The 19,987-nt window shown below is 33.0% G+C and overlaps 1 protein-coding gene across 9 annotated transcripts in view; it reads left to right on the top strand.

The window, feature by feature from the left end:
- The window catches only part of EVI5 (ecotropic viral integration site 5), a 245,388-nt gene that overhangs the window by 129,730 nt on the left and 95,671 nt on the right, over window positions 1-19,987 (top strand). For 6 of the 9 annotated variants that reach the window (XM_037826633.1, XM_037826634.1, XM_037826631.1 and 3 more), the window contains 5 exons: window positions 306-338; window positions 921-1,067; window positions 13,181-13,315; window positions 15,959-16,099; window positions 17,219-17,377. In XM_037826633.1, coding sequence (XP_037682561.1) covers window positions 306-338; window positions 921-1,067; window positions 13,181-13,315; window positions 15,959-16,099; window positions 17,219-17,377 — 615 coding nt within the window. The remainder of the gene's footprint in view (window positions 1-305; window positions 339-920; window positions 1,068-13,180; window positions 13,316-15,958; window positions 16,100-17,218; window positions 17,378-19,987) is intronic. The other 3 variants (XM_037826637.1, XM_037826636.1, XM_037826635.1) reach the window with 2 other exon arrangements.

The raw sequence follows: 19,987 nt of genomic DNA on the forward strand, positions 1-19,987 counted from the left end.
AGATTTAAAGGTATGTTTTAAAAATAAGGTTTTTGCTTGCACCAAGTGATGAAAAACCACTTGGAATTTGTGTTTTGTTTTTTCTAGAAGCATATAATTTTCAGCTGTCTGTCCATGTTTTGATAATTTTTTAAGGTTTAAGAAAAAAACACATTCAATAAAAACTAGTTTTAAAATTTAAATGCCCATTTTAATTGGTGATGAAAAGTAGGTGGAATTTGGGTATACTTTGTTTCTTCTTATTCCTAATTTTATCACTCTTATTTCTTTTTCTTGTATTTCTATCTGAATTTTTCCTTTTGTAGGAAAGTGCTTCCTTGGCAGATAGATTGATACAGGTATAGTTTTTTTGGTTTTGTGGGTTTTTTTTTTTTTTTAGTATCCTCTCTAACTTCACTTCTAAAGAGAGTCCTAAACCTAAAAATTCATATTTTAATGCATGCAATTTTACATGCATTTTTCTCAAAATAATTTTTTGGGGTGGTACATGTGGGCATAAATGTAATTCCGTATAGCAGTATGTTACCTTGGTTTACTTTATAGGTATTAAAATCAAACTTTTGCACGTGTTAAAGCTAACCTTTTTTTAAAGTATTTTTTTTTCAAATGGTAATCAATGGATTCTGTACAATTAACTACTTTCATTGAAAATTTTAGTCCTGCATGTACAACTGAGTAACATTGCATGAACTGAATTTTTATTGACTGAAAGAGTTGTTAAGATTGTCAGCTAATTTTTTCATTTAGTTTTCCAAAATTTGATGGAACAATAATTAGCTGCTAGCTAATAATTACCTAGGTTGTTCTAATTTTTGAGGTGATTTTTTTAAAATTTCAAAGTAAATAACTAAACCTCATAAAGACAGTCTTTCTTGAATCTATGCTAAATTGCTTTGTGCACACAAAAATTATGTCCTAAGGGACAAGTGACAAGAGCTCAGGAGGCTGAGGAAAACTACCTCATAAAACGGGAGTTGGCCACCATCAAACAGCAGAGTGATGAGGCCACTGCTAAGCTGGAGCAAGCTGAAAATACCATCAGGAAGCTCCAGCACCAACAACAATGGGTAAGGAGTCTGGTAGTGCTTTTTCTCCTTTTTCTCACCACCCTCCCTTTACAACAATTTTTTTTTTTATTTTTTAGCACAACTCTGTGCTGTGCTTTAAATAATTTGTTTTCTACTTTAATTGAATTCTTAAAGACCCCTGTTCTAATATTTTTTTCTTTCTACATAGTTTTGTTAGAAATAGGTAATACTTCCTTCCTTTATATTCAGTTCCAAGTCACAGAAAATATGCAGTGTGCATCAGACTTGCTTTTTAAATTTTAGAAATCTGTTTCATGGTGGATATCATTTTTACGAGGGAAGTTTTAAAAGCCAAACTTCCAGTTTTTCATTGTGCAGATGAAATATCATCCAACATGCAAAACATGTAATCATCTCATTTAAAGCTTTGAAAAAATGTGGCGATTTATGTCTTAAACTAGACTTGCTATACCTAGATATTGAATTATGGGTTAAGGTATATACTTACATTTTCCAAGAGAAAATAAGTTGTCAAGATGAAAAAAATTAAGCTTTGAACATTTGTTAACTTACCAATGGTAATAAATAGTTATTAATGGTACGGCTATCTTTTGCAATTTTAGACATCATTTTTTATTGGCACATTCAAACTAGGGTGTTCTTAGGAATATGAGAGTTAAAAAGAAAAGCCAACTTTTTATCTTTGAAAAGATGTTATTTCTTGTTTCCATTTTCTCTTCTCAAGTAGGAGTTTTATTGTAACAGGAGTAGACAGAAAAACTTATGTTAAACCTAGAGTGCCACACAGGTCTGGAAGGCAAATAGAATGACTACACAGTTGGACATTACTTTTATTCAATATAATAAAGAAATAGTAACATCATCTGGGCACAAAAATCAGAATGTTAAAAGCAAAAAGAAAAATTTGGCAGTTAACAGAGCCCATAAACATTGATTAATTTTTTCAATTATATATTACTGAAGATGACTAAGGAAATGAGATGTGATAAAACGATAATAACAATATGGGGATTCAACTAATTTTGTTTCACTTTTGTATGAATTGTCAACAATATCAAAGCATAAAAATGAAGCAGAATTGGGGGGGAGGATTCATGTCTGGAATTAAGCTGAAATGAATTAGCAGTGCAATGTGATTGTTTCAGAAGCAAAGATAATAAGTATTATATTAGCTTTTTGTATAAGCTACAGTCATAATATATTAGAATCATGTATTAATTTTTTACGTTGTTTTTCAAATGTTGAGACCTATATGTACATTTGTATCCACAAGATAGAATGTTGATTTATAATCAACATTTATAATCAACTGGCCAGAATGAACTAAAGCTTTTGAAAATTGCCACATGAAACAAAAGAATTTGTGTTCTTTTTCAAGGACTAGATGGACCCACATTGTGGGACTAACATATAAATAAAGAGAAAGCAGATCTCTTCTTCAACTTTACTTCCATTTTTTTTTTTTTCACTATGGGGATGATTTCCTAAACTGTAATAAACTGAAAGACAGACATATAAAGTAGTGATACAAAATATAGGTGAGAGATAGTAACGGAGCACTGGTCCAAATTTCCACTTTTAAAGAAAAGTGCATATTCCTAGATATTATAGTAATTTGCAGAATGATCATAGAAATATTATTATTTTTAAGGAAGTTTAGAAAATAAGAAATACTAAAGGCTTTGAGGTGGACAGATACATTTCTTACATTAAGTAATAAATAAAGGTTAGATATCCAAACTGATGACTGGCAACTTTGATGATCATTTGTTAAAAATTCCTGGAACATCATACATGTGAACAATTAGAATAACTTTGATTCAACAAAAGTCAATTCACTGTGTATACTAGTTTTGTTTCTGTAATAAACGGAACTGTGCTGTAAGTGCAGTTTTACAAGTTATTTGATAGTTTCCTCTCATGATATGTTGCTAGACAAGGCAGGGAAATATAGACAAAAGTGGTAAACTTAGGTGGTTTTGTAGGTGATTAACTATGTCAAGAAACCATTACTGTTCAAGTGAAAAGAGCTCAAAGATCTTTGTCTTGTATACCTCTGCTGTCCAGTATTTTAATCTATGACTTACATCTTCATCTACAATGTATGTTTAAGGATTTTATATACCAAGTATTTTTAAAATGTAGATAATATGTTGGATGATGAATCAAAATTCCAGAAGACTTAAGTACTCTCAATTAAGAACAAGAAGCTAAAATAAGATTATTTTTCAGAAATAAATATATAGCCTTGCCATTAGGTTCAAAATTCAAATACATAGCTTGGTAATCTTTATGTAACAAAGACCTAGAAATTCAGAAGTGTAATCTCCTGCAAGCATACTGACCCCACTGAATTCTAAGTAGCTCAAAGAAAATTTGCACTGTTGTGTCTAGTTTGAATATCTTTGGGAAGTGATTGTGGGTATTCCTGACTTGGAGGGAAATAGATGTCCTCTGACCTTCTTTCTTTTCATAATTTTAGAAGAGAATATGAAAGAATCATATAATGCTTTTAAGTAACAAGGGTTTGATATGAGGGATGAAAACCTCTGTTACCTACATTAAACACATGAATATATGTTAATAAATTAAAACCTAACAGTTGTGGAAGTTGTGAAATCTTTTAGATGGTTAACTAAAACGTCACTAAGTAGTGACGTTTCGGGAAAAAGCTGTTTAATTTGTAAATGTTGGTTTGTTGATTTTAAGATGTCTTTCTAAAAATCTAAAATATGACTTTACATGTTTAATTTGGTGAACTGTTAAGCTGTTGGTCAGGATGCCAGTAGATCTGGGCAGAGGTTTTCTTCCAAAACTAAATTTGACCTTAGTCTAAAGAGTAAATGTTTCACATTCATATGTAATTATCTTTTCCTTTCAGCTTCAATAATAGATGAAGGATCAATTTAATAGAAGTAATTATTTTCCTAGCATTTTCTTCAACTTTAAAAAAAAAAAAATTTCTGTGGTTAAGAGTATGTAAATAACCAGAGATAAACTTCCACTTTGAAAGGATGTTTATGCTTTTTCACATGTTGGGAACAAATCACATAAAAAATGTGTACTAATTTTTCAAGGAAATTCAATGTAGCAAATGTTTAAATAGTACATTGATATCACTTTGATTTTTTTTAAAAGACTATTTGCAAATATGGGGAGGAGAATTACAAACATATTTGGAGGTCATGCACTGAGGAAAAGCAAGATATAACTTTTTTTTTTATTTGCTATGATTTCGTCTTGTGTCAAAACCTATTCTGGACCACTTGAATTGTAATAAGGTTTTTTTTACCAGATGTTTGTGAAGTGACACTTGTAATAGGGTTTTTTTTTCCCAGTTATTTGTGAAGGTGACAGTACAAATATGCCTTCTCCCCATACTTTTATAAATTTTATTTTTGAAACAAAAGCATTTGTCTTAAATTTTGTAGAAAAGTGACTTGTTCAAGATTACTATGTGGGCATTCTAATAAAAAGTAGTTTATCAATTTAATAGGTTATTTACAGCATTCAGCTACCTCCCATGCCCCGTGTTTAGTGCAGATGATATAACAGAGTTTGTCGTTTTTTAAGCCAACGATTAACTAATTTAGCAAATATGGTTTCATTACTTAAATTATTTTCATTACTATGAAAAGCACAGTTCATTTATGATAATACAGTGATAAATCACTCAACCTGTCTTTGGATTTGCTTGCATGGTATACAGAAAGACACAATTTAAAAAACTAATTGCACAGTTAAATATTTAATTAGCTTTGGAATAAATGCTATAAAAGAGAAGAGTGCAGAGTTCTATGAAATGTGTGGCTTCCTGAAAAGGACATATGAATGTTAGGGCTTGTACTTATCTAAGAGTTTAATATATCATTAAATTCATGCAATATTTGATACAGTTGTGTAATAGTTGTTTTTCCAATTTGGATTTTTTTCATTTAGTAATGCAAGGAACCTCCTAAAATACAAATATTTGCTTTTCATTATATTATTCATGTATCTTTCAAACACTGAATGTGAGAATTAATTTTTTGTATTCATAACACAAACAAAAATGTTAACTTTGGACTTTGTAACTTATTTTTACCTTTGTAACTTTGGCAACATCAGAAAAGCACATGGGATTGAAAAAACAGAGGCTCCATTTACAAAAAAGAAATTTATGTCAGTTTCATTGGAATGGGATTGCTGGTACCAGGAAAACATTGAGAATTTCTGACAGAAGTGAATTTTTGAAACAAATGTAGAGAGGTATAATTCATTATTTATAAACTTTATGGCCCCATTTGATTATCAGCCATTCGTAATTGTGGCAGTTTTCATTTGATAAAATGTACTCTTCTAAGAATTTATTATCAGAACATTATTTTGAGATACACATATTTAGATTTTTTTCTCTCAGACTAATTTATAGACCAAAAATATAAAACTGTAAAGCCTGAATTCTCTTTAATGTTATACCATTAATTCTTAGACCAATATATATAACAATATATTTAGCTTTTAAAAAATATTATTTCAACAATTATATGACTTAAAGGTTAAGAACTTTGGCTCTGTAGTTCATACTCTCAATTTTAGCACTGCCTCTTGCTGTATGACCTTGCTGAGCCCTATTATTTTCTTTATTGGTTAAGTAATACTTGTGGTGAAGGTTAAATGAATAGAAAACGCTCAGTAGATATTAACTACAATCATCATCATTGTCATCATAAACATTAAAACCTATTTTATAAAAAGCACTATATTTTTCTGTGACTGATAAAGCAAAAGAGTTGCCAGCTTCAGGTGGTTTACAGTCCAGAGCAGCCTCTTTTGACATCGCCATTTTGATGCCAGTTCTGCCACTCTGGTTATGTGAACTTGGACAAGTTACTTAATCTCTCTGTGTCACAGTATGTCCTGTGTATAATGGCAGTAATTATAATAGAAAATTGTTGAGTCTTAAGTGAGTTTATACTGTAGAACAATGCCTGGCACATAGTGAGTTCTCAATAAATGGTAGTAGCTATTCCTAGGATTAGTATTAATATTCCACTATTAGGACTCCACCAAATTGCTCAGTCAGTGGCATAGACTTCAAGTAATAAAAACCAAAATTAAAAAAAAACTATATCTGACTTGGCAAAAATTGTAATGGTCTAAACATTTCACCTTCATAGGCAAATTTAGATCTGCAGAAATTTAAACTGGAAAAATGGGAATTGGGAGAAATACTGACCAAAATAGAAAATTTAATTGCAGAAGCTCTACTGGGTCAAATTTAAAATGGACCAAAAAAACTAATGACAGCAACAATAAAAACCTCTAATCAATGAATCTAATTTTGTATTTGTGAAATTTACCCATTAACAATTGATCCCAATGAAAATAGCATTTGGTTATTTGGGATATAATTGGACAGGGCTACTTGCTATATAGAAAATTGATAATAGAATGAAATTGGCTTAATGGAGTTTAGATTTATTCTAAATTATTAAAGCATATCAATACTTATGTAATTTTGATTAGCATGTTTATATTAAACATGGAATAAAAATTTCCTTGGGCTCTAAACGACAGGGTCAGAAAACATCTATTGGTTCAGATAGTGGGATTTGACACCTCCTTTCTGTTCATTACAATTTAGTATGGGAGCTAACAAAATATTAAATAATAATACCCACAGTAAAAGCTATAAAAGTTAAGAGGGGGTATATTTGAGACTACTGCAGTAGTCCAAAGGAAAAAATGAGGGCATAGAAGCAATAACAATGAGGACAGAGAGGAGCACACACATTCAAGAGATGTCTGGAAGAAAATTAATAAGATTTTATAATTGAATTGTGTGGGTTCAGTAGAAGAGAGGTTTTTGACTTGCTTAGTTGTGTAGTGGTGTCTTAACAGGTGTGCCGGTTTGAATCTGTTATGGACCCCAGAAGAGCCATGATCTTTTAATCCAATCTTGTGGCATGGGACCTTTTAATTAAATGTTTCCATGGAGATACGACCCACCCAACTGTGAGTAAGATATTTGATTAAATTATTTCCATGGAGCTGTGAACCCCACCCATTCAGGGTGGGTCTTGATTAGTTTACTGGAGTCCTTTAAAAAGAGCTCACACAGAGAGCAGAGAGACGGATGAAATGCCCTGGGATTTGCTAAGCCAGGATCCTCAGAAACTGAGAGAACTGGCACAGACCCAGATGCTTGGAGACACTTGGAGATGGCGACAGGAAGATATTTGGCGATGCTAGCCATGAGTTTGCCCCTGAGAAGCTGAGAGAGGACCCACAGATGCTTAGAGAGAAATGACTTGGGAGAACAAGTAAGGATGCCCAGGGCTGAGAGAGAGAGGCTAAGAAAGACAGAAGCCCAGAGACATTTTGAAGAAAGCCATTTTAAAACCAGAACCCGGGAGCAAAGGATCAGCACACCCAGCCATGTGCCTTCTCAGCTGACAGAGGTGTTCCAGAAGCCATTGGACTTTATTCAGTGAAGATATCCCCTTGTTGATGCCTTAGTTTGGACACTTTTATGGCCTTAGAACTGTAAATCTTTAACCTAATAAATCCCTTTTAGAAAAGCCAGTCCATTTCTGGTATTTTGCTTAACAGCAGCATTAGCAAACTGGAAGAGCAGGATAGTAAATAAATAAGGAGGAAAAGATGGGAAGTTCAGTTTTGACATGTTGAATATTAGATGAATATGAGGACATTTATATGGTGATGACCAGTAGGAGGTTGTGAATATATCTCTGTTGCTTAGTGGAAATATCGCTGCTGGAAATATGAACTTGAGAGTCATTACTCACTTCTCTTTCTTGTCTGTCTGTCTATATCTTTCTATCTCTATCAATTAATCAGTTGTCCCTAGGGTTCCATTCATTGTGTGTTCTCTCTTCTCTCTGACCCTCACTCCCCCCCCCCCATTTGTTTTTGTATTTTATAGGTTTTTCTGTGGTGAGTTCATCCACTGTCTATATAGACAATATCCAAAGTATTTGATACTGCCTAAACATACAGATTATACAGACAGTGGGTGAAATCTTGCAGGATGAATCTTTAGATAAGAAAATAAAAAGGAAAGATTGAGAGAGAAGATGGGGTGATGGAACCCCAGGGACTACTGATTGATACACACACACACACACAAACATATGCACAGATACATATACGATTACATACAAATGTGAAGTAGTGGAATTGGCAGAGGAAGCAGAGAAGATAGGAGAACCGTGGAATAGTCAATTGTGTTAAATGCCACAGACTGTTCAGTGAAGGTAGGGCTGAATAAAAGAGCTTCCCATTAGATTTATTTTTTTAATTAATTATTATTTATAGCAGTTTTAAGTTTATAAAAAAAAAAACAAAGTACAGAGTTACCACATATGAATAATACGTTATTATTAAGTGAAGTCCATAGTTTACATTAGGGTTCACTTTGTACTGTACAATTCTATGGTTTCTGACAAATGCGTAATGTCATGTATCCATGCTTTGGTATCTCGCAAAATTATTTCACTGCTCTAAAAATCTGTGCTCCATCTGTGCATCCCTCACACTGTTGCCTTGAATGCCTGGCCACTAATCTTTTTACTGTCTGTTTGGCTTTGTCTTCTCCAGAATGTCATGTGATTGTATGTAGTCTTTTTCTATCAGTTAATAATATGCATAAGGTTCCTCCATGTCTTTTCATGACTTGGTTGCTCATTGCTTTTTATAGCTTAATAATGTTCCATTGTGTGGATGTTTCACAATTTGTTTATCCATTTACCTATGAAAGGACATTTTGGTTGCTTCCAGTTTTCAGCAATTAAGAATAAAGCTACTATAAACTTTTGATTGGACATGAGTTTCAACTCATTTGGGTGAATATCTACGAGTATGATTGCAGGATTGTATGGAAAGACTAAGTTTGGCGTTGTGAGAAACCGCCAAACTGTCTTCCAAGGTAGCCTACACCATTTTGCATTTCCACAAGTGATGAATGGCAGTTCCTCTTGCTCCACATCCTCTTCAGCATTTGGTGTTTTCAGTGTTTCAGATTTTAGCCATTCTGCACATACATACCAATAACAGGTATGTAGTGGTACCTTGTTTTAATTTACAATTCTCTACTGACATTTGATGTTGAATATCTTTTCAAAGGCTGATTTGCCGTAAGTGTATATATTTTTTGGTGAGGTGTCTGTTCAGATTCATTGCTCATTTTTTAAACTGGGTTTTAAGAGTTCTTTGTACATATTGTATATAAATCCTTTATTAGTAATGGCTACGACACAGTGATGTCCTGTAGGAAAAATGAATTTGAGTTTCTTGCTAAAAACCCCCATGCTAGGCACTTTGTCATTCATTATGTCATTTAATCCCAATAGCCTTTTAAAAGTTTTTGTTATAAAATTTGACATTTTAACCATTTTTGAGTGTACGTTGATTATATTCACAATATTATGCAATCATCACCACTGTCTACTTTCCAGATTTTTTCATTGCTGTGGACAGAAACTTCCTTACCCCTTCAGCCTCTGGTAACCTGCAATCTTTCTGTCCTTATGAATTTGCCTATTCTAGGTATTGCATATTTGCACTTTTGTGTCTGGGATATTTCACTTAGCATAATGTTTTCAAGGTTCATCCATGTTGTGGCATGTATCAGAATTTCGTTCTTTTTTATGGCTGAATAATATGCCATTGTATGTATATGTATATACCACATTTTGTTTATCCTTTAATCTGTTGATGAACACTTGAGTTCTTCCCACCTTTTGGCTATTGTGAGAATAATATTGCCATGAACATTTATATTTGTTGTTGTTTAGGTGTGGTGTTCTTTATATATTCTGGATTTTAAACCCTTAACAGATATGAGTTACAATATTTTCTCCTGTTCTGTAGACCGTTTTTTTCCCTTAATGTCTTTTAATACACAAAGGTTTTTAGTTTATGTGAATTCTAATGTATTGGTTTTTCTTTCTTGGTTTTTGTGGTTGTATCTTAAAGGTCGTTGCCAAAAACAAGGGCACCTAGATTTTCACCTATGTTACCTTCTAGAAATTTTATAAATGTGCATTTTACAGTTGTATCCATGCTCCATTTTGAGTTAATTTTTGTGAGAGATGTAAGTTCTCTGTTTAGATTCCTTTTTTGCTTGGTAAATGAACTGTTTAGAAAAAGAACACATATATCTTCTTCTGGGATGAGTAACCAGGGATGTACCATATGTTTGATTTAATTAAGCAATTAATAGCTTTTAAATAGAGTATTAATTTGACATCTATTTTGTTCCAGCATCATTTGCTCAAAGACTATCCTTTCTCCATTGAATTGCCTTTCTCCTTTGTCAAAAATCAGTTGACTATATTTGCATGGTCTATTTCTGGACTCTGTCTATTTCATCAATACCATACCATCTTGATTACTGTATTCCATTGGGTTTTTATAATGTTATTTAATATTTATATTATTAGTGATTACAACAGTTTTTATCAAGAGGTGAGGAATAAAGCTAGGTTTCAGTGGGATATGGAACAAAGAAGAGGTACAGAATGAGAAATAAGAAATATAATATATGGAATTTACAATTTTTCCCTTGCTCAATAGAGGGCAATTAGAAGTTTTTAATTGAAGGAATTACGTGATTAAAGGTGATGTTTCCGGGAACTTGATGCCAGCATATACAGTGGATATAGGGTCAAAATGACCGTCAGAAACCAGTTACTAATATAGTTATGGGAAATGAAAAGGGAAAAGAATGGCAAGCGAAGAACTTATGGAGAAAAATTTTATTGCACTGTGACAGGCTGCAACACTGCACATCCAGGTGGGGACTTTCAGTCCAGTGGCAAAGAAAGCAAGGAAGTGAATTAGTTAGGGGTAAAAGCTGATCAACCTTTGAATTAAGTTTGATTTGAGACTAGAATATTCGTGTAGCAATAACCAGCAGTCATTCAGAAACTCGAGCTTCTGAGAGTGGTAATTTTTGGTATCAAAGATCCAGTATCTTCTCTTACCTAGAACTGATGATTATAGAAACAGCCAGGGAATTAAAGGAACTACCTTTTAGGAGCAGAAGTTCTTAACTTGAGGTAGATGGATGGCTTCAAGGAGTCAGAAATTCTATGCCAAATTTTATTTGTGAGAAAAAGTTTTTGGAGAAGAGACTTCCATGGCCTTCATGTGATTTCCAAAGAGTCAATAACCCAAAAATGGTAAAAAAAAAAAAAAAAAAAAAAAAAATTATTGCTAGTAACAGAGAAGCAAATGACTGATCTTTGGAAACAAGATTAAACACTGAGACCAGAGAACCAAGATAAAGCTAAGGTAAAGAAAAAGGGCAGATTCAATCTTGACAGTAAAGAGAAAGATACAGAGAAATGTTAAACTAGACATAAAAACCCAAAAATGTGCAGTGCCTTGTTTTATTTCCTGTACCAACAGAAAACCTCTGTACTCCTTAGACCCTCTTTAATTTGCAGTGTGATAATTCAACTTCATAATGATGACCTGAGAATCAAGAATTATGTTCTGTAGATTCTGTAAATTGCAAAAAAAATTTACATAGTATGTTTAGAATATTATTAATCCAGAAGGTTAAAATAGTATGTTTTGGTGTATAAAAAACATATGAGTGTTTTCCAGAGTGACTTATTTTCAAAAATTTTTAGCTCTTTGTGAATATTTTTTAAAATTTTGTTTCCATTATTACTGTAGTTTTTGGTGATTGGTTGGGTCACTTGATTTATACCAGATCAAGGATTCCATTCTCATGTACTCTGCTTGGCTTTGGTCGTTCTTGGGGATCTCCTAATACCAAGTATTGGCAAACATATCTGAATTTCCATTCTCAGGGCTTTACATTAAGGGACCAAAATTCTAGTAGTATCTGTAAAATAACAGTGATCTCATTAAATAAATTATGGCACCTACAGTTTGGATGTGGTGATTCCAAAAGAGTGCTTTTTCCCTATTTGGTAAGGTAAGTATTTCCTGAGGTGATATACTTTTTGCAGAGGCACTTCTGGTATTGAAGTTTAATAGTATCAGAAAATTGCTGGGAGAAATAGTTTATAATTTATTGAGTTATAAATGAACTGTTCATTTAGAAAAAGAAAACACAGCATCTTCTTTTGGGATGCACCATACATTTGATTTAATTAAGCAATTAATAGTTTTTAAATAGAGTTTTAATTTGCAATCTATTTTGTTCCTAATGTATTGAAGAGTAAAAGGATCCATTTTTTACTTATGTCAGTTCAGCAGATTGTTCTCTAAGACTCTATTTCAAAACTTGAGTTGTCATTTTTGCTTTTTTACATCAGTTAAATATGAGTGATAGACTATTTTATGAGGTCTTTTATAATGATAAATTAGACATCTTTTTGCTTTCATCGAATAGCTTTTTTATGGAAACTAAGAGCAAATGAATTTTGCTGTATTAGAGTTTAGAATTTAAGATTGTTCACATTAATTGTGGCTGCCTTGTTTTTGTTTCCTTTAGATTAAAGTAGAATTTTCAGTAAATGTGTAGTTGTCTTCTGTAGTCTAACAATGCTATCCAGTAGAAATATAATGTGAGCCACAAATGAGATTTTAAATTTTCTAGTAGCCACGTTAAAAAGAATAAAAAGAAATAGGTGACAGTAACATCAGAAATATTTTTGTTTAACTCAATGTATTTGATATTATTTCAACATGTAGGTAATATAAAAAGTTATTAATTAGATATTAAACTTTTTTTCCTATTAAGTCTTCAAAATCTAGTTTGTATTTTACCCTTATAACCTGTCTCGGTTTGGACTAGCCACATTTCAAGTGCTCATTAGCCATATGTGCCTAATATTATACAGTTTTAGGTCTAGAGTGTCAAAACAAATTCTTAGTAACTGGATGGATGACTGATAAAAGGAGATATTTCTCTTCTGTGAATTGAATTTGATCAATGTAGTTCCTAGTTACCAAAGTCAAATAGCTTGATCAAAACTGGGGTTTTGACTCCTTGGAAAGTTAATTGGAGATCTGCTGGAAATATTGGGTAGGTGGAACTTTTACTCTTTGGTTGCCTTTAATAACTAGGTCATGTAATTCCATTTAATTTTACTGTATGTACATGTTCATACTTCCATGAAATTTTAATATATGTCTCTAACTTGTAGCATAAATGCAGTTCCAACTACAATGAAGATTTTGTGCTACAGCTAGAGAAGGAATTAGTCCAAGCCCGACTGAGTGAAGCAGAGTCTCAGTGTGCACTAAAGGAGATGCAGGATAAAGTCCTGGATATAGAGAAGGTAAGAGCAACATAAATGCTGCCACTCCCAAATTAGGGGGGACGTGTGATAGATATTTATTGAGTACTTATTGAACAATTAAGTTGGGTTGGTGTTTTTACCCACTAGAAGCCTTACATCTTCATTACTAAGTGAGGAAAGGAAAAAAAATCATAAAATTGCCAATTATTATTTGTTGCTTTTATGCCATATTTAGGGGCAAAAATGGAGATTAGAGCCATTTTAGAGGAAAACCACCAGGATCATTCTCATAGGAAGAATATTTAAATGCTAGAGAAGAGAAACTTAAGGACAGAAATTAACTGTTGTCTTCAAATATTGTAATATCTTCATGTGGAAGAGGTTAAGATAAAACTAACACAGACATTTCACAGAAAATTTCATGTAACTGTCAGAACTGTCCAAGCTAGAACAGGCCATCCCAGGGTATCTAGGATGTTCTCCTTAGCCTGAGGTATACTCACAGAAGCTAGTTTATCTCATTCAAGGATATTAAAGAACTGTGAAGGACAGGTAAGTAGTAGAATTTAAAAAGCTTTTAGTTTCCTTATAACCTTCTGAGTTCTAGATCACAAACTCCAAATCTGTTTTCTCATCTCTAAAATGAAGGAGGCACACTAGATGGTCTCTTAAGGATTCTTCTAGCTTTAATATACTTTGACTCCCTGACTAAGCATTGATGACCTGGGCTTGAAGTTGAGTTTTTCCTTTTCACCCCTAGGTAGAATCAAGCTGTCAAGTCAGAGCCTTAGATAATGGACATGACAAATAGCCTCAAGTTGTTCTGAACTATGTTCTTAATGAAATAGAACAGGGTGTATCTAGAATCAGTAGTAGAGTAATTTTGCCAGAAATCTACTTGGTATTTTTATGTTATTTTTGGAAAGTTCCGTCTTCTGTTTTTTGAGGAAAAAAGCTAACAAGAAATGCCTAACAGAGTATTTGGTCTATGGAGTATTCTCAACTTAATGATTTAGGTAAGAATCTGGTTCTTTTAGTTAGAAAGATTTTGAATATTTGGTAGAATGAAGAAAGAACTGTCTTTAATCTTTTGAAGTAATTACATTTCTGGTTTTCAAGTGAGAAAATGGTTCAAGTCCATCATAAGAATGTGGGTAGTTGGCAAAAGTAACTTTATTCTATCATCACTCTGGGGATGTCTACCACAAAATATTTTAGAGAGAAACTATTTCATAGAAGTAGACCTAGAAATTGCAATAGTATCTCAGTTTACCCAGGGAGCTTTTTCTAGGACATAGTTTTTTATCTCTTGGTCACTCCCCAGAGCAGTTCAATACTCAGTTACCCATATTGAAAGCAATGCGGTTATTTTAGACTATTTTGTTTTTCTTATTCCTTTGTTTGGTTATGGTTTGTTAATTTTCTCGTGGTATGATAGGAAGACGTTGGAAGAAAAATAGTTATTTTAGGTTATTTGTTTTTCTTAATCCTTTGTTTTGTTTGAAATGTTGTGGGGGTTTTTTTTGTTGTTTGTTTGTTTTTTAATTTTTTGATAAATAAAATTAAAAAAAATACTCCATTACCCTAATGATCTAAATCTTGTCCATATGAAGCAAATACTTAGATCACCCTCATACTAATTTCTTGTTTATTGATATAGTGACTGATGTACAGGTAATTGACATCCCTCTCCAAGGTGATACGCTGATAAAATACAAGGTGATATGCTGATAAAATACAACAAAAAAAAATTGGAGGCTATTCTTTTCCATAAATCTTGAAAATGTAATTGATGTTCATCTTTATTTGGAATCCTAATTAAGATGTTAGTATGTTAATAAGTGTAATGCCATAATGAAAAATAGTTTTAATCCTGTTACTTTATAACTGATTGCTTTTTTATTAAAAAAGAAGAGTTAGACTTTCCATGTCCTCAAAATTAAATGTAAATATCCTTACACATTGCTGGTAGGAATGTAAAATGGTGAAGCTGCTTTGTAAAACAGTTTAATGGTTTCTTAAAAGTTAAATGTAGAGTTACCATGTGACCCAGCAACTCTTAGGTATATACTTAAGAGAATTGAAAACATATACCCACAGAAAAACTTATGCACGATGTTTATGGCATTATTCATCATAGCCAAAAAATAGAAACAACCCACATTTCCATCATCAGATGAATGGGTAAATAAAATGTGGTATATCCATAGCATGAAATATTATTTGGCAAAAAGCAGGAATGAAGTACTGTTACATGCCACAACATGGGTGAACCTGGAAAACATTACGCTAAGTGAAAGAAGCCAGTCACAAAGGGCCACAGATAATTCCATTTATATGAAATATATAGAATATGCAAATCCATAAAGACAGAAAGTGACTCGGTGGTTACCAGGGGCTGGCAGAGGGGAATGGGATGGAGACTGCAAAATGACTGCTAATCGGGGTGATGAAAATGTTTTGAAATTAGATCATGTTGACAGTTGCACTATCCTGGGACTATACTAAAAACCACTGGCTTGCACACTTTAGAAGAATGAATTTTTTGATATGTGAATTATATGCCAATAAAGCTGTTATAAGTACAGTTATGTATGGGACAAAATAGCTCTTACTGTGTATGCTATATTTTATTTTATTCCTTAAATTTAAAAATCCCTATTAAGTTTTCTCTTGCTTTAGAGGAACAGCTCCCTGCCAGATGAGAATAACATTGCAAGGCTTCAGGAAGAACTCATTGCTGTAAAACTGAGAGAAGCAGAAGCTATTATGGGTTTGAAAGAACTTAGACAGCAAGTCAAGGATTTAGAGGAACATTGGCAGGTATATCAATATATTTTGTGTGCTTTTTAAAAAGAGTAACTGAATATCCAATTTGTGAGAGTTTGAAGTAGCTGATGACTTACAGTAGGAAAATAAGTTTAAAGAGAAAAGAACCCTGCTTAAGGTACAGAACAGCGCATTTATAAATTCAAAGTATATTTAAGATTTTCTCTGTTTCTTAGTTCTTATAATGAAATAAAATATAAAATAGAAATTGTCGTGTTTCTGTTGTTACAACATTGTTTCATTATAGTAACATATAGTAAGTATAGAACTGGATGAAAATATTTCTTGTATATAGTACATATTTCTTCTTATGTTGGTACTAAATCCATTGTTGATTAGTTGTGAAACATCAGAGGGTGACACCAATATAAATGTAGCTATAGATTTGTAATTTCTTTTAAAAATTGCTTATGTCACAGAATAAATCAGACATTTAGCTAATTATATGCCCACAAATTTTCTCACATACGAGGGAAACTGGTGACAGGGGACAAATGAAAAAAGAGAAATCTATAGGAGACAAGAGAGGGAAGCAAAAAAAACTACATGTAGTTTGAGACTAGTAGTCTTGTTTGAATTTCGGGTGGCATTTAGCAAAAAAACAATAGCATTAGTCCTTGACATTGCCATGGCATTTTTATTGTATTTTGTAAAACTATCAGATTGCAACAGATTTGAAATTAAAACCCAAACAAAATGAAAGATATTTTGAGAAATGCTACTTGTAACCTTCCTTAATGAATGGCCACAACTCTTCCATTTTGGGGGGATTTCATTAAAGATAATGTGATAAAGCTCTCTTAAAATACCAAGTTAGTGTGAAAATCATGTTCTTTACTGTGTAGAAGGAATAAAAAATTGAACTGTATCCAAGTTTGTATCCCAGCTCTGCTACTTACTGGCTGTGGAACCTTTATGAACTTACTTAATCACTCTCTCCATCTTCCTTACATGTAAAACAAAGTGGTTAACTCTTAAGATCTTCTGGGGATTTAATAAAATAATGGGTAGAAAGTGCTAAATATAATTTTGGGACCAGAGTAAGTGCTCGGTAAAGTTAGGTCTTATTTGGATGCTGAGAATATTTTGTTGCAGTATAATTTTTTGTTTTAGCGCCACTTAGCTCGTACTACTGGGAGGTGGAAAGACACACCTAAGAAAAATGCTGTGAATGAGTTACAAGATGAACTGATGACCATTCGACTTAGAGAAGCTGAAACACAGGCAGAAATAAGAGAAATAAAACAAAGGATGATGGAAATGGAAACACAGGTATGATGGGAAAGCCCAAGAGCTTTAAATTTATACATTAAAAATTATTGTTAGCAGACCAAATGTTCATGCTCAGGTTGTATCATCCCTAGGGTATAGCTAAAAGTTCAACATATGCAACTCTATAGACTGCAGTTTTCTAGCCCAAAGGAAGAGGGCTAAAAGTTATATTCTTTGCTTTCATAAATTTTAATGTTTTCTTTGACCCATTCAACAAAGGTTAAGCAAGTCATAAAACTCCATTTGACTTTATTAGATAAAATTAATAGAGTAGCCTTTTTTGATAACTTGAGAGGGAGCTATTCATGTCAAGTTTCTCAACCTCAACATTATTGACATTTTGGTCTGGATAATTCTTTGTCCTGTGCATTGTAGGATGTTTAGCACCATCCCTGGTCTCTACTCACTAGATGGGGTAGAGATACTGCCAGATACTGCGAAGTGTTCCCTGGTTGAGAACCACTGATTTGGGATATAATGTGAATGTTTTTTCTTGAAGTTGTATAATATGGTGATCCTGAGTATTCAATTCCAAAATTACACTTCTTTCTTCTCGAGTCCCCTGGTTTCTCTAATAAATCATATTTTAAATATACTTGACTTATGATCTGGAAAGGCCTTTTTATGAAACCTACATAAACCTACATTTTTATGTGATACATTTGTGTGGACCATATTCCATATATTCTGTGAAGGTTACTTGGTTTTCAAAATTTATTCCTTCAGTCAGTAGGGGGCATAGGTAATTTGTGTATCATTTTGTATTCCTGTGTGCACAATGTTCATCCCAACTTGAACATAATAACATGATAATTCCTTTAGAGAGTAAATATATCTTGTTTTATATTTAAAAGTTGGTTTCTTGTATTTTTCAATATAATTAAAAATAACAGGAAGAATTGTCTAGCCTGATTTTTAAAGAGATACTTTCAGATTATGAAAAGTGGAAGTATAGATTTTAGAATGTAATAGTATAGATGTTAAAGATGTAAACATAACTTTTAAGCCAGTGTTCAGGATTTATTTCAGAGTGGGTAGAGGTAAATTAATTAAATGCAAAAAACATGGTTTTGAGAACTTGTGAAAGGCAAAGCACTGTCCCAGCCATCAAAGGACTTACGCTTGAGGAATCAGGCATGCACAAACAGTATTTAATGTAATTTAGAAATCTGTTAAGTAAAAATTTAGATAGAAATTGCTGTAAAGATGAAGAGGAAACAATTCCAACTGAGGTGGTTTGAGGAAAGACCTCTTAAGGAATTGGTGTTTTGAACCATGCCTGAATAATGGTGTGATTTTGGATAGATTTTGATACAAGGTGATGGAGTAAGGCAGTGATTCCTAAAGGCCAGCCAATACTTGGACTGGTAATGATCCATGAAGTTTTCTCATTGCAAAATAAAAACAGTACAATGTAATGGTGGTGGTCTATCAGTCATCCTAACAATGTTATATAAAACACCCATGTATCCAACATCCAGAAAAAGAGATTTGTCCAGGTTGTTACATGTAACTCCAGTTCCTTCATTTTAAGGACTTTTTAGAAAAGTCCATCTAGTGAGTATACCTCAGTTTATTGAGCCACTCTCCTCTTGTTATATACACTTTTGGTTTTTTTTGTTTGTTTTTCGTTTGGGGGTTATTTTTTATTTTTTATGCGATTTTATTGAGATACATTCACATACCATACAGTCAATCCAAAGTGTGCATTTTTTCACAGTATCATCACATAGTTGTGCATTCATCCCCACAATTTTTGAACATTTTCATTATTCCAAAAACTAAGAATAAGAATAAAAATAAAAATAAAGGTAAAAAAGAACACCCAAAACATCTCATACTTCTTTTCCCCCCCGTTATTCATTTACTTTTGTCCTCCTTTTTTCTACTCATTTGTCCATACGCTGGATAAAGGGAGTGTAATTCGTAAGGTTTTCACAATCACACAGTCAAACTGTATAAGCTGTATGGTAGTATAATCATCTTCAAGAATCAAGGAAATTGATCAACAGTTTCAGGTATTTCCTTCTAGCTTTTCTAGTACACTAAAACTAAAAAGGGATATCTATATAACGCATAAGAATAACCTCCAGAATGAACTCTCAACTCCATTTGAGAGCTCTCAGCCACTGAAACTTTATTTTGTTTCATTTCTCTTCCCACTTTTGGTCAGGAAGGCTTTCTCAAACACACAAAGCGGGGCACAGCTCATCCCTGGCAGTCATGTCCCACATTGCCCGGGAGATTTACACCCCTGGGAGTCATGTCCCACGTAGGGTGGCAGGCAAGGAGTTTACCAGCCGAGTTGGCTTAGAGAGAGAGGCCACATCTGAGCAACAAAAGAGGTTCTCTGGGGGTGACTTTTAGCACCATTATAAGTAGGCTTAGTCTCTTATTTGCAGTAACAAGATTCGTAAGGGCGAGCCCCCAAGACCAACGACTTGGCCTACTACAATGGTAGTTCCCAGTGCTTACAAGAATATCAGGAATTCCCCAGGTGGGGAATTTTAATGTTTCCATATTTTCCCCCAAGCTTTCAAGGGGATACTTTCAAATACTTTTTATTTTCTGCCCAAATTACTCTGGGCTGTGTATATGGTTTTTTGCTAT

Source organism: Choloepus didactylus, chromosome 2 (assembly GCF_015220235.1).
Source record: "Choloepus didactylus isolate mChoDid1 chromosome 2, mChoDid1.pri, whole genome shotgun sequence".
Taxonomy (NCBI): domain Eukaryota; kingdom Metazoa; phylum Chordata; class Mammalia; order Pilosa; family Megalonychidae; genus Choloepus; species Choloepus didactylus.